Raw genomic sequence first — 24,302 nt, 5'->3', positions numbered from 1 at the left:
AGATAAAGAAGAAAACCCAAAACATCCACCAGTTCAATTTTTAAGAAAAGATTTTGGTGAAGTTATTTTAGGATATTTATTTTTCTTATCCTTTGTTTTGTTTTGTTCGAATTTTTTTTTTTTAATAAAGTTCAAAAAAAAGACATTTTGGTCCATAAAATGGTCATAACCTTTGATTCAAGTAAGTCTACTTAAAGGAAATAAGGATATTAAAAAGAGATGCTTGTGCAAAAATATTCATCACAGTTATTTTTAATAGCAAAAATTTTAAAAAGAGAATAAATAGCATAAATGACCAGCAATAGAGATTAAAACAAGCAACAGGACTTTCATACATTCAGTCTTATAAGAGCCATTTAAAACCATGTTACATACGTCCATGGCACAGGGAGACACTCAAGATGCATTTTAAGAGAAAAAGCAGATTACAAAACCATATAGAAGATACTTATTTTGAAACAAAGTATAATTATTACAATTATAAATAGCAAAAGAATTAAAATATACATGTTAGCAGTAGTTATATTAAATGGGAGAATTATAGGTGGTTTGATTTTTTTCCTCACTGTATTTGCAGATTTTTATCGATAAACACAAATTGTTATTATTAAGGAAAATCACATAAAAATGTTGTATGTCATATATGATGATAAAAATCAACATATAGGATTATTTTGTTTTATGAAAGATTTTCTGTTTTTTAATTTATATCATAATGTACGTTCTTTGAAAAAAACTAAACAATACGGAAACACGTAAAATAAAAATGAAAGCCCTATGCAACCTTCACTCTACAATCTCCCCAAATCCCAACCCCCACAAGTAATCTGTCTTCATTATTTTTATGAATATTCTGCAGAACCTTCTTCTGTGAACCTGCAAACATTTTCCCTAACTATTCAACTCATTCATCCTTTTATTTATGAAAATAAGATCACAATATGCAAAATGTTCTTTCATTTTTTCACTAAATAACATGTCCTGGCCATCTCCAGCTACCGCCTTTGTCCTGATGACTGTAAAGCATTTTGGGGTGTCATTGGCTTGTAATTTCTTTACCCTTTGCCCTGTCTTGCCATTTTCTCATGAGTGATTGCCTAGACCTCCTCCTGCTAATTGCCTTGCACCCTTGTAAGTAGAAGAGAGCCCTCTGAAAGTAACATCGTGAGTAGGCTTTAAAAAATATATTGTTACTTTTTCCATATTGTCCTTCAGACAGGCTGCATTTTTCAGGTTCCGGTAAACGGTATTCTTTAAATAAGATTCCAAGACTCGACTCACAGACCGACTCCAAGCTAAAAGCCTCCCTGTCCTTCATTCATTTATTTATTCAAGAACAAGCCTTGTACAAAGGCAGGGACGTTTCGGGAAAGCTTCCCACGAGTGCCAGGGTGCTTTAGAAGTGCGGCTCCAACAGGCTGGACAGGTGGGGAGCTCCACAGCCCCCCTATGCTGACCCCCACAACGTGCGACATGTGACGTGCCCACCTAGGGCTCCTCTCCCGCAGGTGCACGAACCCCCTGCAAGCCAGGCTCTGACCTGCCCGTTTTCCGGGCAAAGGCACCGAGGACACACAGCCAGGCCAGTCGGCTCCGTAAACCCTTACGCTTCCTCCCATAACACAAGGAAAGCCCTGAAGGGCACAGAGAGGGGCCGTGCTGGGGAGAGGGGCGCCCAAGGCCCCCACCACACTGCTCCTTAGTTGTACACTTGGGACACCCACTTAACTCTCTGAACCTCGGTTATGTCACCTGACAAATGGTCTTGGTTGACACCTGTCCTAGTCTGTTAGATCACTCATGCCCCAGAGTCTAACCGGTCCAACCTCACTTACCAGAGAGAAAGCGTGAGTGGAGAGTCCCCGGGGCCTCCGGCTGGGGAGCAGGTGGTTCTCACACCCACCACGGGAGAGACCTGAAGGAGGCCAGGAGGGGACTGCTGTGAAAAGGCCGCTGGGTTCCCTCAGGGGGCAGCTGCAGGTCCTCCACGTCCTCACACTCAAGGGAAGCACCCAGCTCAGGGAGCACCCAGCTTATAAGGGGAGCACCTACCCTCACAAGCCTTCGGGCTCCTTACAAGGAAACTTCCAGAAGATCGGTGGTACAGGGATTGCTTCCTACCCCCTTTTGCAGGAGGAGATAGTGAGTCTCAGAAAAGGAAAGTGACTTGCCTAAGACCACCCAGTCAGAACATGTAGGGGCATCTGGACTCCAAATCCTTTACTCCCCATGCTAAAACTGATCATCGTAACTGCACAACAGCTGTGCCCCCGGGAGCCAGGAAAACCCTTAACACCAGCCATTCTGCTTCATCCTCAGTCGTTTTTTTACAGATGAGTTTAGGTAACTTGCTTGAGTAATTTACTGAAATTTTCACCACAAGGACTTGACACCAAGGTAGTCTGATGAAAAACCGCTTCGGGCTTCCAGGCTGCTCCTAGCAGGGGCTGGGTTTTGCCCAGGGGCAGGGGTAGCCTGACTGACCGCTGCAGACCTGACGATCCACGGACAGGCCCACTCCCACCTCGAGGCTCAGGAAAAGTGCACACACTGAGACACCGGACGGAGCCAGCATGACCTCAAATCCTCTACCCTTCCCCCAAAGCCACCCGGCACAGCACTCAACAACCTCTCATGCAAGAGTCAGGTCCTCCAGCGCCCAGAACATAAATCCCCCACCTCCAACCCGGAAGCACGCAGCCCACCATCCTGTTTATACAACGAGAGTGAGAACTGGCTTCGGGGTCATCCAACCCCCTCATTTTTTGGATGAGTAAACTGAGGCCCAGGGTCTGGCCCCGACTCACTCGAGGTCACATGGCAGGACCCGTCTGTGTGCAGGTGACGCCCCTGATGCACCCCCGCCCAGACAGTGCCCCTCCCCCACAACCGTGACGGCCCCTGGGCCGCCCATCTGGAACCCAGGTCTTTCAGCTCTTCGGTCTCTCTTTCTCCCCCTTCACCCCTCACCAATGATCTGATTGGGTGGAAACAAAGATGGGGAAGGGGATGCACTTCCCCAGCTGGGGGAGGGGAAGGGGATCCAAACCCTGTTCCCCGTGATGGAGTCCCCCCTCCCCAGGCTGCAAAGTGGAGGTTTTCAAGGATTCAGGTCACTTATTCATTCAACAAACACATCCTTGCAGGTTTCGTCCTGGTTTCTCAGAGTAGAGACACCACCAGGCCATCCCACAGTCTTTGGAAACCACTCCAAAGATTCATTCATTCATTCATTCATTCATACAGCAAACAAGAGGTCCCACCATGCATCTGGTTCATTTCTGGGCCCCCATCCTCTCCTCCCACCTTCCCTCCTTCCCAGCCCTCAGCTCCTCCCCTACCCCCCTGAGGATCCCCCATGGACCCTATGTCCTGGCCAAGAGGCAAATCCTGGGGATGCTGGGGAGTCACAGAGCCCGGAAATGCTGAGGCAGCACTGGGCTGACAGACAGACAGACATCCGCCCACCCCACAGTTACCTGGTGCCCACCCCGGGCAGCACGGACAGGCGCCTCTCCTGAGCCCAGGCCGAGGAGGTACTGGCACAGGCCGGCCCTGGGGGCTCACTACCTGCCCCCCACCCCTCGCCTTAGGGCCTCCACCCCACTAGGCTGCATGGAAAACCCAGCCCGGGCTCAGCTGACTTCCTCTTGTGTCATGGAAACTGCTAGCGAAGAGGACAGGAAAGTCCCGCCAGGGATCAGGGGTCCGAGGGTGGGGAGTGGTCTGGATGCCGGGGCAGGCGCCAAGCCCCAGGGCCAGGGAGGCCGCAACCAGGGTCCATGAGCAACTTTCTGTGTTCCAAAAACAAAACCGAATTAAGAAACAAAAAAAAAAAACAGAAACCACACCCTTACCTGTCACGAAGACTAGAGATCAATACAAAGCCAATTTTGGATTGTTGTTTGCATTGCTTTTGATAGTCTGGTGAAGGCGCAAGGGGTGGGGAGGGAGAGAGACGTGGGTTCCAATTTCAGTTTGGGCCACATCCGCTCCTGGGGCCAGACATTATTTTCTGAGCCTCAGTTTCCTCTTCTGTGAAATGGAAAGCTCCAGCCACTTGGCCGTGATGGTTGGGAAAGACTGAACGAGCTGGTGCCCCCTGGCTCGGGGTAGGTGCCCAGTAAGATACCCTTTCCCCCTCGGGGTTGCAATTATGACAATGAGTGTGGTGACAGGATTAGGTAGGCCCACGTCACACACGCAGCTTGAGTGTCAAATAAAAGCTTTCTAAACAGCACATCTTCAAGAGAAAAAGGCACGCGGAGGGGCCTGGGAGTGTAAGCAGAGCATTGCCTAGGATGGAGCCAATATTTGCCAAGTGAATAAACGAATGAACAAATGAATGAATGAAATGGCTGGGGTTTTCAGAGCCACTGGGCGAGGAAGGATGGGATGTGAGGGCAGAGGCCAAGGTGGGCTTCTGGCGAGGGTGGGCGAGGCCTCCCGGCTCCCAGCAATGCCTGGGGCCCTGTGCAGGAGGTGGGTGTGCCCCCCAACCACAGCCCCTCCAGGAGTCCTGGTTTCCGTACTCCATCCCTCCCTGGGCCGAGTGGGCTCCAGCACACCCAAATCCTGCGGCCCTCACCTTTGCAGAGCCTGGGGAGCCCTGACGGCTGGGCAGCCGCATGGGTGCTATTGGGTGGCCTGTGTGTGCCCTCACGAGACCAGTCTGGCCCCGAGACCTCCAGGGAGATCCCAGAGTGGGGATAAGGGAGGCGCTGAGTGTGCTGCTGCCGCCATGTCCTCGGCTGTTTTATGCTGCCGGGAAGGGGCCAGATTTTTAAGAAGCCCCAAGGAGCCTGGTTCTGGGCCTCCGTCTGTCCCATCCCTGAACACAGAGGAGGGGAGGGAGCCGTGGAGTCCAGTTCCAGCCGCAGGGAGGCTGGAGCCCTTCCCCTGGCCCAGGCCACCTCCACCTGTGTCACCAAACCCTGGAATCCCTGCCTCTCCAGGAGCAACATTCACACAGAGTTTACACACACACACACACACACACACCAGCATGGAACTCACACACACATCAGCATGGAGCTCACACACACACACACACACACACACACACACACACTGATGCAAGCCCAGCCTTCTTGGAGACTCCATCCCCTGAGCTTGCTGGTAAAATGACACCTGTGGGGGTTCACCTCAAACTTCCAACCCCTTCCCCCATAAAGGGGAGGCGGGTGGTTTCATTTTGGTTTCTCATCGCTGAGTCAGCAGCAAGAACTGATATGTGCCCCCCGCTGCCACCTCCCACCACCCCAGCTCAGCTCCGAGCCCTCTCGGTGGGACCCCGCCTGCTTCAGGGACCTCTCTGTTCTCCTCAGGCCCCTCAGGCTACCCCAGCAGGTGCTAGGCCTCCTTCTCCTCATAACTCCTGGCTCTGGGCTCTGCCCCCCACCCCAAGCCTGGCCCCAGGATCCCCATCCCTGGTCCCTGCGCGGGGAAGTCAGGGGGCACTGCCCCAGCCCTGGGCACCTCGGGCAGGAAGCTGCCAGAAGCCAGGGCTGCCACTCGAGCCGGGGCAGGTGGTTTTGCCTGGAGGAAGTCGACAGTTCAGTTTCAAACACGGGTGACGCAGGCCCCACACTGCCTGCTCCCCGTCCCACCCCTGCCTGCCTGCCCGCCCCACCCCTGCCGTCCCCAGAGCGAGACCCGGGGCCAGAAGCCGTCACCCACGGGGCTGAGCTGAGAGCCAAGGCAGGAGGAGGCCGCACCCATGGGGACCCAGCTGCCGCCGCTGGCCACCTTGTACCTGCTGGGGATGCTGGGTGAGTACCCTACAGAGGCGTCAGCCAGGGCGCCTGGGCTCAGGGTGCACGACAGGGGGCTCCAGCTCTCCCTCCATCTGACTCTGGAGCCTGCATGTCACCTTCTTGGAGGGTCACGGAGGGCTGGGGCCACCAGGATCCCTTCCTGCGACCCCAACCCCAGGTCTGTCTTCACCCTACTTGTCTCACCCCCACAGCTGCTCAACCCAGCTTTCCAACCAGAAATGGAGTCATCCAACCCCAAGCCATGTGGGCTCCCCTCTGCGGGGTCTCCACAGAGGACCCCTCCTGGAGCAGCCCCGAAGGCATGCTGGGCAGGAAGAGGGTCAAGGAGGGGTGGGGACCGCCGCTGAGAAGGCAGCTGTGCACATGTCAGGGAGCAGCCCCGGTGGGTCCAGGAGGGGACCCTGGCAGTCTTGCAGGCATCTGAGCACACACCGTGTCTGCTCCCCTTCCCGTGGGGCCCTGGAGAAGGGGCTCCAGGACCCCACCCCCACGGCCACTGCAGAAACGCCCCGGGGGCCTCTAGAGAAACTGGTTGGGGATAAGATAAGTTTAGGGACACACTGAGTCTGCAGCCTCCTGTTTGTTTAGGAGATGGTGGACACTGAGGGTCCCCCCATCCCCGAGACCTTGGGACACTGGCTCTGCTGCTGGGAGGCCTGAACCCCACATTCTCGGCCCTGCTGGGTATGAGCTCCACCTGGTCCCCCAGCTTCTCCTGGCCTCAAACTCCCCATTTATAAAATGCAGAGCTGCACGGGATCGGACTGCTTTCCTAAGGATTGCAAGGTGCAGCAGGGCGAGAGAGGTGCCTGGCTCCAGGGTGAGGGCAAGTGGCAGCAGGAGGAGCAGGTGGCACCCCCAGTTTGGAGGAAAAGGACTCGGGGCACTGCCCGCCGTAGCAGGAAGCCTCAGTCCCACCTGGAGAGGCTGGGTGTGTTTGCACAAGTGTGAGTGTGCGTGTGCTTTCATGGATGGAATAGGGCCCTCAAATATAGGCTTGCTTCTCCCGTGCCTGTGACAACAGCACGTGTGCACACATGTTCACATACGCTGACATGTAACCGCAAGAGGAACACAGAGGCCTCGCGCCGGACCCCTGGCTGGCTTTGAGGACCCGGCCAAGTACCTGCTGTAGCCCCCTTGGCCATGGGGATTTCTAGGATCAGGCCCTAGAGACTCCCCCCAAACCCCACCTCTGGCCTCTGATTCTGCTGAGGGCCAGGCGGGCTGGGCCTGGAAGTGGGGTCCCACTCTAAAGACCCTCCCATCCACCGCGGCCCAGAGTCAGGAAGACAGGGAGACAGGGCCTTTGACACTGGTAGGGAACATGCCGGAAGCCCGCGAGCATCTGGTGCCCGGCCGGGTGTGCGTGTGTGAACTGGTGGATGATAAGATTCCCTCTGCTCAGTGGGTCGCAGCTTACAAAAAATACCTGTAAAGCCATTTTTGTCTCAGCCTCACAACACCCCATGAAGTAGGCAGGTCCGCTGCCCCCATTTTACAGTGGGGTAAACCGAGGCCCAGAAAAGCTGAGAGGGAGCTCCGAGGCAGAGCAGCTGGTGAGCAGCAGAGCCGATACAGCCCAGCACGTGTCCCTCCGGAGGCCCTTCTAGCTAAGAGAAAGGACAAGCCATGGTCACCCCCACACGTAGGAAAACGGCCACAGGACAACCACCACCAGCAGACATGCAGTCCCCAAGTGCTGGGGGCGCCAAGGGCCCGGGCTGGGGCTGGGAACAGGCAGCTCAGGTAGCCTTCAAGCCAAGAGGACGTGCCTTGCAGCCTGCGAGTGCTCTGGGGACACTGCGGCCTCTGGCTGAGCCATCAGGCTGTGCCATGGCTTGGGCACCTTTAGCCGGGTCCTCCTTCAGCTGCCCCCTCTGCTGCTGTCTTTAGCTCACTCTTCTCGCCCTCACCTGTCTGGGGTGAGGTAGGGAGGCACCTCTGACCCCTGAGCTTCCCCGTCAGGCCCAGCTGCTGTGACTCCGGAAGCCAGCACTGGAGCGCGGTAAATCATGGACACCGCAGGGAGAATCCCGGCTCTGCCGCTTGCTCGTTGGGTGACCCTGGATAAGTTTTGCCTCAGTTTCCTCATCTGCAAAATGGGACTAAAACAGTACCTGCTTCATAGACAATTATAAAGAGTAGATGAATTGACACATATTAGAGTTTATGGTTTCTGGCATCTAGTAGAGTGAGTATTCAATACACTAATTGTTATTATGATGTTAGCATTTATTATTTTTATTATTAATGTTATTATTATCATTATCCCCAGGGCCAGGAAAAAACAAGGTGAGGTAGGACCCGGTCTGGCCAGGCCATCCCTCATTCTCTCCCCCAATCCTTTTGTACAGGCGATTAGCTCACTCACTTATTCATCTATAAATATTTCTTGAGTGTGGACTGCCCGCTCAGCTCTGTGCAAAGCACCAGGGATACAGCAGCAAACAAGACGGGAGTCTCTGTCCAGTGGGTCCAACAGATCAATAGAGGAGACCCGTTACAGAAAACACGTAAAAAAGCGCTTAAAACATTTACAGACGTTGCAATATTGGGATGAGCGCAACGACAGAAACAACAAACGCCTGACATGAAATAACAGTGGGCGCTAGGAGGGCAGCCGAGACGGGGTAGGCAGGGAGGGCTGCTCGGAGGCAGGGACCCTCCTGGGAGACCTGGCTGTTGGCGAGGAGCCGGGGTCTAGGGCAGGGAAGGGGGTGAGCGGGCTGCGGGCCCTGCTGTCCCAGGGCACGGAGGCTGAGGCCCAGCGGGGAATGGAGGGACCTGGGGGCGGAGGGGCTGGCCCTGGCCCTGAGGGTCACTTCGTCTGGCTCCAGGGTTTCCCTGCGGCAGTCAGCCCCCACTTCTAGGGAGGGACTTCAACTCAACCTGGCAAAATTGACTGAGCACCAACTCTGTGGGAGCAAGTGCATGTGCTGTGTGAGTGTGCTGTAGGTGCACGTGTGTGCATGTGCGTGTACAGCTCTGTGGAGGAGGTCTGGGTGTGACTCCTATTTGGCTGCTCACAAATAACAAGATCTTGGGTAGTCACCTCGCTTCCTAGAGCCCCAGCCTTCTCATCTACAAAATGGGGATAGCAGCAGCTCCCACCCCAGAGGACGATTGCAAAGATGAAATCTCATTCATTCTTTCATTCATTCAGACAGCAAATATTGAGCACCTGTCTTGTACCAGGCCTTAGTGCTGGGACATAGCAGTGAACAAATCAGTCAAAATCCCATCCTGGAGGGTCTGACATATTAGTCAGGGTGTGATGGGGGAGACAGACCAGAGACAAACAAATAAGCAAGGGATGCCACGCATGTTCCAAGGTGACGAGGGGTGCAGAGATCAATGAACCAGGGTTGTCGGGGACTGGGAGCGCTGGGGGCCGCTGCCAAGTGACCCAGGGAGAGTTCAGTGGGTCTCCCAAGGTGGTAGGATCTGAGCAAATCCTGAAGGAGTGCGTGAACCTGTTGTGGGGCCCTGGGGGACAGTAACCCAGGCAGAGGGGCTGCCCCACCCGGGCTGGCAGGGAGGGAGCAGGCCGTGGAGGCCAAGGGAAGGACAGGGCTTTGTCTCCGAGGAACTCAGGAACCATGGCAGGGGCCGAGCAGAGGAGAAAGTGTGTAGATCTCAAGCCACAGACCCTCAGCTTGAAGCCTCAGGCCAGACGCGTTTGGGAATTCAGAATTTTCCAGATTCTAGAAAGATAATATTGTATACGTAGTGTGTGTTCAGAAAGCCTCCCGAGGGTAAAACTCCCTAATCACTGTCCCCTTCCCCATTTCTGCAGTGAAACTGGGGATATGCACATAAAGAGGGACCCTCCAGCCAAAGGCATTTGAAAACACTTTTGGTTTTTGGGATTTTGAATTGCAGATAAGGGCCTGTGACCCTGTACCACTTCCTCTATACCTACTGTCTCAGCCATTATCATTAAGCCCCTTGGGGGCTTATCTCACAGTTCCCACGGGGACCCTAGGACTCCTCTCCCAGGGGGGAGTGGCTGGGAGAGATGTGGTGGGTATAGGGTAGGAAACTGGGGGTGGTGCTGGTGGGAGGAGGTGACCAGGGGCCTTTGTGTCACCACAGACTCCTATGGAGGCATTTGAAATGACTCCTTCCTCTCCTTGGCCTCAGTTTCCCCCATCTGTACTGTGGGGTGAGGATGCTCTGGGGTCTCCCCATGCTAAACTCCCACGGGGTCCTGCCAGGCACTGGACATGGGGTTTCGGTCCTGACTCTACCCCCAGTTAGCTGTGTGACCTTGGGCAAGTCACTCAGCCTCTCTGAACCTCGGTTTCCTCTTCTGAAAATGAGGGTGAGCAGAGTCCCCTCTGCAGACCTGCTGAGTAGAAAGAATGAGCTCCTGGGTGTGAAAGAGCTCTGTGATATGTGAGCTCTGCCAGAAAAGGGGAGCTTGTCGCTGTGACAGTAAAGATAATACATGGCATGAAACTCACGCAGATTCTTTTAGACATGCCAGGCCACCAGGGAGTTCGCTGCCTCATTGGTGCAGGTCCTGGGGTGAGCGAGATTAGAGACTGGAATCTGCTTTCCTCAGGGCAACCCATTCCCAGGCATCTCCTAGCTTGAGGCCAGGGCGATTTGATGCATGTTTTGCACATAAAACAGCTCCTAACCTTAAACCAACTTCTGCATCCTGGCTCTACTGGAAAAACAGAATTTTGGCTCTAGAAGATTCCCCCCACACACACCCCGAGGCTGTGATAGAGCTTCAGGTTAGACGGGGCTCCACTGGATAACCATTGTTTCAGAAAAGAGGGGTTTCTGACCTCCAAAGTCAGCCAGTGTAGACAGAGCCTGCGAAGAAGGAAAATCCAGAATACTCCCCAAAGTGAGTCAGACATACAGTGTTTGGCTTAAATGGATGGCGGCGGCAATGGAGAAGTTTATGGACTGGTGGTGCTGAGCACTGCTTATGAAAAAGAAAAAAAAATAGAACATCTAACTTCCAAATTACACTAAACAGTCCCCATCCCTGCCTACCACTAGGAACGGCGACAGCCCCAGGCATGCAAGGCTGTGGGGGCAGAAACAGGGACGGGCTCCGTAAATGTTGGCTGTCACTGTTACTAGCACTGGGAATGTACCTGCCTCCCAGGGATCCTGGTGCCACTGAACCCTACGCAGCCCACAGCCCTGACCTCCATTCCTTGTGGGAGCTGCAAATGCAAATTATACTAAAGGGTTCATGCAGGGCACGGAGCTGAAGCTGGCACAGGCTGTGAAGCCAGCCCCCCGGGCTCAAGTCTGGCCCCCTGTGTTCTAAGTGCCCGGATGCCCTGTGTCTCGAGAGCCTCTTCAGCTGTGAACTGGGACCTATTCCACAGGTCCCCAATCCTTTACCGCAATTCCAAAACCCACACATCATTGGTAAATTTCTGGCAGACACGATTGGAGCAAGTCCTGAGCTGAACAACCAGGAGGCTATTTATAATCGCAACACATCCCGCTTAGTGTGAAAATTCATGTTTTGCTGCAGAAACCTTCCTGTGTTTGAAGCCGGGGCAGAGCATGATGCTGAGCGGCAGTGGGGGACATGGGGACCCTGCAAATCAGAAGGCACAGGTGGCTCAGCTATGGCCAGACACGGCCCTTGGAGCCAAAGTGCGGGGCGGTATGCACGGGGATTGGTGAAACCCAGGGCAGGCCATTTCACTGGAGGGAAGGATGGTAGCTCGGCCCAGCGGTCGCAGTGCAGACTGGGGCCAGAAGGCCTGGGTTAGAATCCCGGCCCCGCCACTTAGCCAGCAGTATGAGCTCGGGCAGGTTGCTTAACCTCTCCCAGTTTCTTCATCTGTAAAATGGGGATAAAAATAATAGCACCTACTTCAGAGTGCTGTGATGGGGACTGACAGAATTAAAATGCCTGGAAAAGAGTGAAAACTACAGAAGCATTGACAGTGGTGATGGAGGGAAGAAGGGAGAAGAGACAAGATCTTGGTCCTCTCGGGAAGTGGGCACCCAGAGGGAGGTGGAGGCCCTGCAAGGCAGACCCCTTTCTCTTAACAGAACATGTTCTTTTAAAAATGTCCCTTGGTTCTCCAGCTCATTCAGTCTTTCCAGAGATGGTCCTCCTGGGCTGTTTGTTCTGTGTATGATCTGGAAGGATCTCAGAGTCCCAGAGCAGCTCAGAGTCAGGGTCAACTTGTGCTCATCTCTGCGTCCCCCCTAAGCTCAACACTTTGAAAGAGTGATTGGGGGGCAGAGGGCAGAGAGTGTGGGCTTTGAAGTCAGCCTGGTGGTTCCAGAGCAGGCCCTGGCACCTGCCAGCCTGGTGACCCCGGGCAGGGCACTGGCCTTCCCCAGCTCCTGTACTGGAAACATTGTCAGCTCACGTGGTGGGGCTGCGGGGAAGATTCGAGATAATTTCTGCAAGAATCCACCTGGTGCTAGAAGCTAGCGGGTGATGGATAAGTGGTAGTAGCTGTCACTGACAATGAATGTTGGCTGTGGCGATCTGGAGACCACGAGGCTTCCAAGTGGGAAAGGGGCGTGGTGATCCCCGATGATCTGGTTCTCCAAGCTTTCCGCACGGGAAAGCCTCCCCTTGGGAATGGGCCCAGGCAGGTCCAAGGAGCTGTTCACACCTGCCCCGGGCCCAGTCTGCCCACTCAGCATGGCCAGCTCTGAGCCTGGAACGCGTGCCAGGGAGGTGCTGGGCTATGGGCTAAGGCCCTTACCAGACCATCTCCTCTCACCCTCACAACATCAATGCAAAACTGGTCCCATTCTACAGATTCCCAGGCTACAGAGGAGGAAACCAAGGCTTGGCAGGGCTGAGAAACTTGCTCCCCAGGTCACACAGGCAGGAAGTGGTAAAGTAGGACTTGGACCCAGAGTCTAGAAAATTCTCACTGCCTGTAAAACCCCTCCTATGTTGTAAAGCTTCAAAGGTGCTTCTCCTATAGGTGCTTCTCCCCACAGCTGCCCCAGCTCTCATGGCTTGGCCAAAGGAATGACTCTCTAAAGATGGATTGCTCTGCTTGCAGATGGGGAACTGGGACCAGAGGAGGGGTGAGGCTAGAGGTCAAGGCCGAGAGGTGAGGGGAGGTCAAAGGGCCTCCAGCCTCCTGTCTAACAATTCTAGCTGGGCACCTATGCTATGTCCTTCTGAGGTTGCCCCTACCCACTCTAATAGTTTCGATGACTGACAGCTGGCTGACCCTCACCCCACCCAGGCCAGAACTCTGGCCACTGCTCCCTACATGTAAGAAAAATAGCTTTCTGTTTCCAACATCCATGACTTCCAGGATGCCCCAGATGGGATCTTGCTGAGATTGGGGGAAACTGTTATCAAAGGACTGTAACAATCTCATTTCAAGGAGTCTTGTTGGAGGGGGCAGGCTGGTGGAGGCACGTCTCCCTTTAAAATTCTACCATCAGCTTCAGAGTACTTGGGAAAGAATAGACTTTCTGAACACTTGACTTCTTAATACACCAAAACGATTTGTCAAAAGCAATTTAAACATAGCTTTTTACTGTATAAAGTAGTCTCCCTGACCCAGTGTGCCCCCAGCCCCCAAAAGGGAAAGCCCAGGAGTCAGACAGATGGGAGTTCAAATACCTGCTATGTTACTGATAAAGCTGGGTGGTGGGCACGGAGGGTGGGCTCCAAGGCCAAACGAGCTTACTCCCTCACCCCATCCCCCAAAAAAACCAAACCTCCTCGCCAGCCACAGGACAGCGGGCCATGAGCCTTCGGCCTGGACCGCTGTGCCCAGCTCCGCTGCCAGATGGGGCTGGTCGGAGGCAGAGGTTCCCGAACAGCCACGTTCCTACGGAATGGGCCCAGGCAGGAGCCAAGCCGGAGGGAAGGCCGGCCCCTTCCAAACCCCTTTTCTCAGGGGTTTGGTCAGGGCTCCATTGCAATGGGCTGTGCTCCGTTGGGCAAGTCCCTTCAGCTCTTCAAGCTTCCACTGTCTTCTCCGGAAACTGGCAGCTATTAAAGATAAATTACTGCTATTCTTATCTTACTTTGGGAATATTAGAAAGTAGTAAAGATAGTCTTGGTTATCCCCTCGGGCTCCTTTCTCAATTCTCCAGAACTGTGGATTTCAAACTGTTTTGATTGAAAGCAACAGGCAGGAAATTTTTGCATTGCAACCCTGTGCACAACGAGCGATCCCGACCTTGCAACGCGCAGTGTGTTCTGACATTCTCTACTCTCTTCCATTTCAGTTTTTTTTTTTTTTCAACTTGATGGCTGCAAGCCACTAAATTGATTCCATGACCCGCTTTGGGGTTACAGCCTATCTAGTATGAAAATCTGGGCCCCTGACCCCCAGGATGGTGAGGGGGAGGCTGCAAAGACCGATGCTCCAGCTGTGGGTGGGTGTGAGGCGGGGAGAAGGGAGAGGGAGGGGTCTTCACTTCCTGACCCTCCTCTCTCCCGTCCACAGTCACTTCCTGCCTCGGAGGACCCAGCCAGAAGGACTCAGGTAAGAAAGAGCCACGTGGAGGCCCAAGGTAGGGGGAGAGGGGCTGGGAGGCCAGCGGGCTGTCGAGGGGACCCAGACAGTTAGGCAGCTGTCCCTCCACCTGAGACAGCCCCACCCCCACCCACCCCCTACTCGAGACGCCCATGTGCAGGTGGAGGCCATAAAGCACGTTGCCAACACCAGTTCTCAGGATGGTGATGATTATAAGCCAAGCACCACATGCAGGACACATCCCAGCCCCTAAATGCACACTGTAAAGTCCTGCTTCCTAACCACTCCTGCCGGATGCTCCACAGCCAAAGGCTCGTGCAACCGAGGCTGCACCAGATTATAAAGTGCACAGGAGGTCCGGTGTTTCCCAAACAAGGTTCCACGGGACATGTTGAACCAAGGGTAGGCAACACTGCATCACCCACTGGAGACTGAGAGCGTATACCAGCCAGTAAAGGCTCTGAGAAGTCCCGCAGCGAAGAAACCTGTTGAACCCGTTTTTAACTCGGCAGTTTCCAAACTCATTTTGCCACAGACCTCTCTTTGCGCACACCTGTGGTAACAACCTGCTGTAGGGGACGTGTGGCTGCAGGGTCTCACGAAGACCAACCCGAAATGCCGTGGGGGCCTTGGCGGGCCCTGGCCCAGGCGCTGGCAGCCGGCACTGCCATCTTGGCTCTGAGCCCTGCCAAGTGCTTGGCCTCCATGAGCCCCCAATTCCCTCACCTGTAAAACAAGGATAAAATTTCTTCCCTGGTGAGGAGTCAGTGAGTTAACTTGGTGGGGGAGTCCTGTAGAAGATTACTCTGCTCTACCTCTAACCACTCCGGGGACAGATGCAAGCCACAGCCTGGCACCCTGGGCCCAAGTGTCCCCATTTGAGGGAAGGAGAAGGTAGCCGGACCAGTGGTTGCCAACCAGCAAAAAATACCTACCTCGGCATCACCTGGAAGAGCCATTTAAAAAAAATTAATTTCTTGATTAGACAATACATTTGCCTGGCTCAAAATGTAAAAATATAAAAAGATCTACAGTGACGAGTGTCACTACTTCCTTCTCTGCCCCCCTCTTTCCAGTCCCTCCCCCTAAGATGCCCCAGGTAATTACCATGTTCATTAGTTTCTCATATGCCCTTCCAGAGTCCCTTTATGCAGATTCAAAACAAATATATATTCTTAATTTTTCCTGCATGGAGCTTTATAAAATCATGCAGGCCGTGTACCTACCTATGACCCAGCAATTCCACTCCTGCGTAATTACCCAAGAGAAATGGAAACGTGTGCACACAAACACTAGTACGGGAATATTCACAGTAGTCAAAAAGTGGAAACCACCCAAAGGGTGGATGATAAACACATTGCAGGATATCCACACAATGAAGCATTCTTCAGCAATAAAAAGGAATGAACTACTGGTGCCTATGGCAACATGAACCTCAAAAACATGCTGAGCAAAAAAAGTATACACTATATGACTCATTGATACGACATTCCAGAACAGACAAAACTCATCTCTAGTGACAGAAGCAGCTCAGTGGCTGCCCACGGCTGGGTCAGGGGAGACCGACTGCAAAGGGTAATGGAAATGACCCACTTCCAGATGGCGGTGGTGGTTCCATGAGTGTAGACATTTGTCAACACCCATGGATCTGCGCCCGTTCACTGTGTGTAAACTGTACCTCAATAAAATTGATTTTAAAAGCTAAAAAATAAACAACTGAAACAGGTCCCAGGCTCCCATCTCAGACCTTTCTGAAGCAGAGGCTCCAGGAGAAGGGTGAGCGAGGTGATCCCCCCTCGGCTCTGAAATGTAGGGCCCCACCGTCCCAGGCCCTGTGGCTGGGAAGTCCCTGCGGTGCCCCAGGACTTCACAGAAATCACCAGGCACAAGGCCAGGGGAGGGGAGGCAGACTGTGGGGCAGGAGGAAGGCTGGCTGGGCTGGGCATGGGGGCCCAGGTGGGAGGGAGTAGTGGGGACCCCCGGGGAGCACCTTTCCCTGCCTGTCACCCCACCCCTGCGTCTTTAATCCCCAGAGATCCCGGTGAAGCTGAGCAGCTCCAACTCGCGGTGCCAGGGCCAGCTGGAGGTGTACCACGGGGGCCGCTGGCGCACAGTGTGCAGCCGGAGCTGGGGCTGGAGCCTGCACCGGCAGGAGGACAACACAATGGGCACGAGGTTCTGCCAGCAGCTGCGCTGCGGGGGGGCCTTGACCCTCGCCCCCTTCTCTTACTTCAACAAGCCCCGCGACCAGCTCCTCTGCCAGGGACAGCCGGGGTCCTTTGCCAACTGCAGCAGCAGCAGGGGAGACCAGTGCCTCCCTCTGGTCCTGGTCTGCTTAGGTGGGTAACAGCCAAGCCAGGAGTCTGGGTGCCAGGGCCTGAGCAGGCAGGCAGGGGGAGGGGGGCCCCGACTTTCAGCACCCCCACCCCCAAACATACACACCAAGGGGGAACAAGAAGGGGAGGGCTGAGGGGGTGCTGGCACCTGTCCGAGAGAATGGAAAAGGTCCCAGGACCTGGTTCTGCCAATTGCTAGCTTTATCATCCCCTCTGAACCTCCATTTCCCCATCTGTAAAATGGGGCGGTCACTACCCACCTCACAGGAGGCACAGAGACAACGTGTGGTCAAGTGGGCCTAGCGTGGCAAGGGGCAGCTACATCACAAGCTCTGGGTCTTTCTCTACACTGCCAGCCACCCCCAACCCTCCCTGCCCCTGGCGCCCCACCACAAATTCTTCCCTCCTCCCCCACTGCCTTCCTCCTTCTCCCCTGCCTCACCAGAGTATCTTATTTCAGAGCCCCTGAGGACTACACCTCCGCCCACGAGCCCTCCAGCCACAACCACTCCGGAGCCCACAGGTAAGAGAATCCTGAGGCCCCGCGAGGGTAGGGTCATTCACCCTTAGCAAATACGGACGCAGGACACCCAGTTAAATTCAGGTGTGAGAACAACGAAAATTTGTAGTGCTGTCATGTGCTATGCAATGCTTGGTACCTCCCTGTGACGGGAAGCTCACCACCTACCAAGGCAGTTAGTTCAGTCACTGGTCTGTTGGTGCATCGGAGCCAAACAAGGAGTGTGGCTGGTTCCTGCACTCAGGCCTGGCTTCCCCTCTCCCTCCTCTCTCAGCTCCGCCCCGGCTGCAGCTGGTGGCAGCGCCCGGCGGCCCGCACTGTGCCGGCGTGGTGGAGTTCTACAGCGGCAGTCTGGGCGGCACCATCAGCTACGAGGCTGAGGACTGGGCCCAGGGCCTGGGGGACCTCCTCTGTGGAGTCCTGCAGTGTGGCACCTTCCTGAAGCACCTGCCAAAGGCCGAGGAGGCAGAGGCAGCCGGGCCGCAAGACCCCCGGGTACGCTGGGAGCGCAGGCCCTTGCCCATTCGATGGAAGATCCAGAATGCCAGCTGTGCCTCCCTGGAGCAGTGCTTCCAGAAAAGCCAGCCCCAGGAGGACAGCCGGGCTCTCGCCCTCCTCTGCTCGGGTGAGTGAAACCTGACCAAGCCCAAGGGGGATTCTGCTGCCCCCCGGGTCGTCAGCCTCAGTGAACTGGGCTCGGCTGTCCGAGGGAGAGGTTTGATGGGAATCGCGGCTTGTGCCAACGGCCAGAGCAGAATGGAACATTCAGGGGGGGAGTCGAGCCTTGCAGGAGGGAAGTTTGTAAGATCAGCTAGAGATATGGTGAGAGGTGGGAGGTCCCCGAGGCCCCTGAAGGTGCCTGGAACTCAGAGCGCAGCTGGGCACTTTTCTTGAAAAGGGACCCTGAGAGAGGAAACAGAGAAGGTTTCCTGGAGGGCTTTCTGCAGAGGGCTCCAGGCCCCAGGCAGCCAAGATGGAGAGACGGGCCTGCTGGTGGGGAGGACAGAGATGAGACTAAGTCTGTGTCACTCCAAGGGGTAAAACCAGGATCCACGGTGGGGAATGGGAGGGTGGTGTACAGAACACAGATCAAAATAAGGACAATGAATCCTGGCATGGACGGGCCACCTGCAGAGGTGGTGCTTCCCTCATCACCGAGGTGTTCCAGCAGGATCCAGACTATAATACATGATACTTACTGAAAGCTCACTTGGTGCTAGGAACCATTCCAGGGCATTCTTTAATGTTCACAACCAACCTGGAAGGCGGGTGCTGTTAGGCCCATTTCACAGATGAGAATGCTGAGGCACAGGGAGATTAAAGTTCTTGTCTAAAATCATAGAGCTCAATGTTACCCCAGAACCTGTGGCCTGAGCCCTTGCTACTCAAGGTGTGATCCTGGACCAGCTGTGTGGGCATCACCTGGGGCTTGGTTAGAGAGACAGAATCCCAAGCCCCAGCCCAGAGCTGCTGAAATCAGATTGTGCATTTTAGCAAGGTCCCAGTGATTCCTGAGCACAAATTGGTGAGCACTGCGCTGGGCCACCAGCTATCCTGAAGCAGGGCCACCCCCAACCCCTAGGCCACTATACATGAATTAAACAAAAAAAAAAAAAAAGCAAAGCGGAAGGATCTTTTGGCTCCATGTGGGAAGCAGGGGCTGGCTTTCCGCCCTTCTCTCCCTCAGCTGGGAGCCTCTGGGCACAGTACAACCTGCAGACCCATACCCAGAGGTCTTGCCTTTGAAGTCACTTCCAAATAGAAGATCTGGTAGGGCTTTAAACGTGGATGTTGCTATGGAAACTGGCCAAAGCTGGTGAAGTCACAACTCCCGCTAAAAGGAGCATGCGTGGGCTCAGCTCTGGCTGGATGTCCTGGAAAAGAGTCCCAGCCCCACCTCGAGAAGCAGAAACAAATGTGATTCTCTGTTGGAAGAGGTCACCTGCGCTGAAAGCCCAGCCCCAGGGTGGGGGCCCGGGAGCAGGATTCCTGGGTTCTATCCCACCTGTGAACTGCCAGGGACTGGGAGGGAGCAGGAGTATCTCCCAGCCCTGGGCCTCAGTTTCCCCCTTCTGGAAAGCACCTGGGAAGGAGGACCAGGTACAGCCTCTTTCCACCACCCTTCTCTTACCTCCACCTGGCTCTGGGGCCAACTGCTTGCTGGTGGCTGCCGCCGGGCCTCAGCCACCCTGTCGGCCCCTTTTCTGAAAGCACCCAAGCTGCCACATCTCAGGATGTCTGCCAGCAGCTGCCCAGAGACAACACCAGGCAGAAGGGAAGGAGAGAAAGGACGGCGGCCTGTCCTGGTGCTCCCACACGGTGGCCCTCCTTTGCCAGTGGCACGGGGCCCCCGTGGCAGGGCAGTGCAGTCTAGGGGCCACCAACGGAGCTGCCTCCGGGTCCACTTCCTCATTTCTAATTGCTTCCCCTCCCCAGATTTCCAGCCCAAGGTGCAGAGCCGCCTGGTGGGGGGCAGCGGCCAGTGCGAAGGCACCGTGGAGGTACGCCAGGGCAAGCAGTGGAGGGCCCTGTGCAGCAGCTCCTCGGCCAAGAGTGCGGCTCGGTGGGAGGAGGTGTGCCAGGAGCAGCAGTGCGGCCACTTCAGCTCCTATCAAGTGCTGGACGCCAGCGAGAAGGGGTTCTCGTGTCCCCAGGAGAAGCTGTCCCAGTGCCACGAGCTTCTGGAGAGAAAAGGTCACTGCAAGAGGGTCTTTGTGACATGTGAGTTGGCCACAGCCCTAGTGGGGAGGAGGGTGGCTCTGGCTTTCCCTCTCGGGCCCGGTCAGTGAACGTGTCCCTGAAGAGCAGGTCCCAGGAGCTGGACACAGAGCCCTCAAGCCCCAGGAAAGGATGGGGGAGGATGACAAGTGGGGGGAAGGGGGAGCAAGAGTGCACAGACAACAATGAGCATGAGTGATGGCCGAGACGCTGGACCAGCCAATAGGTGAACAACAAATGGTAAAATTCTAACAGGCAGAATGGACAATAGAAAACCAAGGGCTAGAGGGAAGAGATTTGCTATGTTAATGGAGAGATTGATGGTAATTGAATAATGATGAAAAGGAGAGATGGATGGATGGATGGATGGATGGATGGATGGATGGATGGATGGATATGCAGATGCCTGGGTGGCTACTGGTACATTATTTTATATTGGTATATGGTGATACATGATGGCAAGATGATCACTAATGAGTAATGGACAGATGATAGAAAGTTAAATGGTTGATAGTGGTCAATGATAGCTGGATGATCAACTATTAGAAGATAAATAGTGGAGGAGTGAATGGGTAGCAGAGAATTCCAGAGATGGATGGAGAGATGGGCAGATAGACAACTGCCTTCCATGCTTGTTGGTAAATTACTAGAGAGACAAAGGTGAGAGGAAGAAGCCAGCCAGCCAGAGGCTTCCCCCTGAACGGACAGTGTCTATACCCCAGGACTGCGACTGACCTAAGCCTCCCCCTCCCCCAGGCCAGGACCCCAACCCTGCGGGCCTGGGGACCGGCACCGTGATCAGCATTATTCTGACCCTGGTGCTCCTGGCAGTGCTGCTGGTCAAGTGCGGCCCTCTCGTCTACCGGAAGCTGCTCAAGAAATGTAGGTGCAGGCGCCCCAAGCCCCTGGTCCTCTGTGGGGTGGAGGGTGGGGGTGTCCTGCGCCAGACAGCTGGGCTGAGGGCACCTCTGCTTCATCACCCGACCCTGTCCCTCTCCTGCCCAAAGCAACCGAAACAGAAGATCAGGACACATCGTAAAGACTTTCTGATTGGCCCGTGGCTGGCTCCGGGGCTAGAGAGAAGTGTGGCCGTGCTTTAGACTACGGTGGGCCCAGGGTCATGGGCAGGGTCTCTGAAGTCAGAAGACACGTGTCCCAGGCCCAGGTCACCACTTGGCAGCAGCACATGACTGATGGAACCACCTCCTCTCCCAAGCCTGTTTCCCCTTCTACCTAATGGGAACTTGCACACCTTGTGAATGTAGAGAGTCGGAGAATGCAGGAGGAAATTATTCAAGACAAGGACATGAGATTAGATGGGCCAGAAAGAGAAGTGGGCAGTGTCAGGTGGGTTCCTGGTACCCTCCCAGATCCAGCTTCCAAATACCTGTGGCCATTTCTCCTGAAGAACCGGCCACCTCTGCACCCTCCTGAGTGCACCCCTTGGAGCTGGATGGCTCCAGATCCCCTCCCAAGTGAGGAAACTGAGGCAGTGAGAGACATGTGGGGGCAGAAGCCAGCAGGCCCACAGTCTCCTGCAGTCAGCTGCACATGACACCTCCTCCCTTCCTCCCCGGCCGCCCATCCTGATGTGCTTTTCCTGTCTGTTGCCCAGTCCGCCAGAAGAAGCAGCGCCAGTGGATTGGTCCGACCGGAATGAACCAGAACCGTGAGTGTCTGCTGGACGCAGGGTCCTCCTCAGCCCCAGCCAGCATCCACGGGGCTCCGGGAGGAGCCAGGACAGCAGGGTCAAAGCTCACGGCTGACCACAGACATAGCCGTGGCTGCTTGAGGCCTCTGATCTCCACCACTCTTGTCAGCAGTGGTCAACACACGTCCCCACACCCAGGAGGGCTGAGGTTTCTTGACGGGGCAGGTGGTTAGGTGGTTTTGGACCCACACGCCACAGCGTGTCCTCTGTCTCTTGGTTGGCCTCTGGGGTTGACCAGAAGTTCCCCTGTGCAGTGGCCAACAGAGTTTGTAGGTTGTACTTAGAAAAGAGGATTCCATGATCACACAACTTTGCAAAACAATGAGTTAAGCCAAGCTAAGCTTGGTTCTTTTTATTTCAGGACTTATCAGAACATTTAAAGGGGCATTTTTGCATTTGTTCAGCTTCTAGAGCAGGGATACTTTAAGAAGCATTGCCCAAACTAGTTTATCATGGAACGTCTTTATCACAGAACAACTTAAAAGGGCCATTTTTAGAACAGTTTGATGTACCATCCCAGCCCCACTCCTGGTCTTCATCTTCTAACTAGCCATGGCCAGAACATCCCTAATGGGTTGAACCATAGCTCTCTCCCTCCTTACATTCCACATTCATCTCCCTATTACAACTCAAGGGTCAAATCCTTCAGAAAGGCTCTGTGTAGAAGGCTCTGTGTTGTCTTGTCTTTACTGCAGTATAAAGGCCATCAGCTCCTAGACAGCAGGGAGTATACCCGTGTGGTACTTGGGTTCCAATTCCCTGCCTGATAAATGTTTGATGACTGACTGTTTGAAGGCCCCACCCCACCAGATAGCCGGTCAACCCAAAGCTGCTCTGAAAGTCTGCTTTTGACCACAGCTGGTAGGGACCTCTCAAGGCAGAAAGGAAAAAGGGGGAGGTATCGAAGGAGGTGTGGGTGCCTTTGCCCTCTCCCCCCATTACATAACGGAAACAGGAAATTAAAGTTCTGGTGGCTGTTGGTGAAGGAGGATAGAGTAGCAAGGCTGATGACACTGTCTCCTGCATTTGCTCAGTGTCTTTCCATCGCAACCACACGGCGACCATCCGGTCCCACGTCGAGAACCCCGCGGCCTCCCACGTGGATAACGAATACAGCCAGCCTCCCAGGAACTCCCAGGTCTCGGCTTATCCAGGTAAGCACCACCAGGCCCTCCTGGGAATGCAGGCAGAGCTGGAGCAGGCCAGCCAGAGACAGGAAGTTTGTGCAGTTGCCCAGAGGGAGAAGAGAGGCCCAGAGGAGAGCCGATAGCAATAGCAGGTCACAGCAGGAAGGGGAAGGGATTCAGCCTTAACAGGCCTCCGCTGTCCCCCCATCTCCCCAGCCTGGGAGCCTCTCATCCCAAAAGAAGAATGAACTTGGATGCCATGCACCCTAATGGGCTTGATTCTCTGCAGGGCTTTGAGTCCTGCCCACCCATCCCCCACCCCCGCCCCCCAAAGGTAAACGAGGCCCCTTGGATTCCTTTGCATTGGGCCAGGGCCCATTAAGTGGCCAACAGGCCTGCACTGCATTGTCAGTCTCTCACTGGCACTGACAGTTAAGCACCAGGGAGCCTGGAGGTCAGCATCATTAGTGAACACTTGGCTGATGGGATCAAAACAGACAGGCGAGGAAGAAAAGCTCTGAGGCTGTGAGCTTCTGGCCTGTGGCGTGGGCTCTGGTACGATGGCCTCTCTGAGGAGGGTCCCTCTTTCTTTCCCCAGCTCTGGAGGGGGCCCTGCAACGGGCTTCCACCCAGCCCGACAACTCCTCCGACAGCGACTATGACCTGCGGGGGGCTCAGCAACTGTGAGAGGTGGTCCTGTCCCCGGGCTCCCTGCTGCACACCCTGGGGACAAGCACCAGCCGCTCGGCTCCTCACCTCACCCATAAGTCCTGCCCATAAGTGAACAGGGGGCTCTGAGCATCGGGATTCTTGAAGCATCAGTGACATGGGTGACGGAAGGTGACATGGCAGTTGGGAGCAGAGCGGGCCACACTGAAAGAGGCCCTTAGAGTTCTGTGCTGGAGAAGCACCCCTAGAGCACTGCCCACCCACTGGTGGGAACACTCTGGAAGGGCACAGCTGTCCCTGAGATTGAGCCCAGCACTTGCGTGTGAGATTCCTCCTCTGATCCCTTTCCTTCTCATCTCGTTGGAACTGAGACCAGGAACATACATCAAGAGCAAGAGCTATTTGTCATGAGAATGCTCAGCAGTCACCCCTTGGAGTCAATGTCCTGATTTCTACCCCCAGCCAGAAGGTGGACAGAAATGAGGCTGCCTTTCAAAGAGATCCTACTGCTTGCAGTTGCAAGCCAGCCCTTACGCCTCCTGCCCGCCTCACTGAAACCTGGCCCAGGTGAAAACCCCCAAAACAGCTCAGCTGGCCCCTCCAAATATGGACAGCGTGAAAGAGCAGAGCGCAGGAAGCATCAGCCCCCCAAGGAGAGACACATGGGTGCCCGAAAGAACATCCCTTCTGCAAACCCTGGCAGCCCCTCTCCCCATCTGCTGGGAAGCAGCACCCAGGAGGAATCCACTCTCTCCTCAGACTCTGACCCCAATGAGGAGTGCAAAGGAAGCTCACACCTGGGTAGGGAGAGGGCGGTTTCTCCGTGTGTTCTTAATATGTTCTCTGTAAATAATGCTTTTTCTACTTCCTGAGAACTAGAGTACCCTTGCCCCTTCAGTCCAGGGCCCACAGGAAGGGGGACCTCCTGGGGTAACTCTTTGGCCGTCGTGGCCAGAGGCCAGCAGGCCTGATCACAAAGACG

At 54.8% G+C, this 24,302-nt stretch overlaps 1 protein-coding gene across 2 annotated transcripts; it reads left to right on the top strand.

Annotated features, from left to right (window-relative positions):
- The first annotated feature begins 5,616 nt into the window (after positions 1-5,616).
- On the top strand, positions 5,617-24,192 carry CD5 (CD5 molecule). 2 transcript variants are annotated; one of them, XM_037839894.1, is made up of 10 exons: positions 5,617-5,771; positions 14,210-14,248; positions 16,273-16,578; positions 17,036-17,098; positions 17,370-17,720; positions 19,532-19,816; positions 20,570-20,695; positions 21,429-21,482; positions 22,559-22,678; positions 23,250-24,192. In XM_037839894.1, the coding sequence occupies exons 1-10, from the start codon at positions 5,720-5,722 to the stop codon at positions 23,336-23,338; spliced, it is 1,485 nt and encodes a 494-aa protein (XP_037695822.1). In that variant the 5' UTR covers positions 5,617-5,719; the 3' UTR covers positions 23,339-24,192. The 2 variants fall into 2 exon arrangements, with proteins under 2 accessions (XP_037695822.1, XP_037695823.1); XM_037839895.1 differs by lacking the exons at positions 21,429-21,482; positions 22,559-22,678; positions 23,250-24,192 and adding an exon at positions 20,821-21,422.
- The last annotated feature ends 110 nt before the right edge of the window (positions 24,193-24,302 follow it).

This window comes from Choloepus didactylus, chromosome 6, assembly GCF_015220235.1.
Source record: "Choloepus didactylus isolate mChoDid1 chromosome 6, mChoDid1.pri, whole genome shotgun sequence".
In the NCBI taxonomy this organism is placed as follows: domain Eukaryota; kingdom Metazoa; phylum Chordata; class Mammalia; order Pilosa; family Megalonychidae; genus Choloepus; species Choloepus didactylus.
This window is presented reverse-complemented; position numbering and strand designations above follow the sequence as displayed.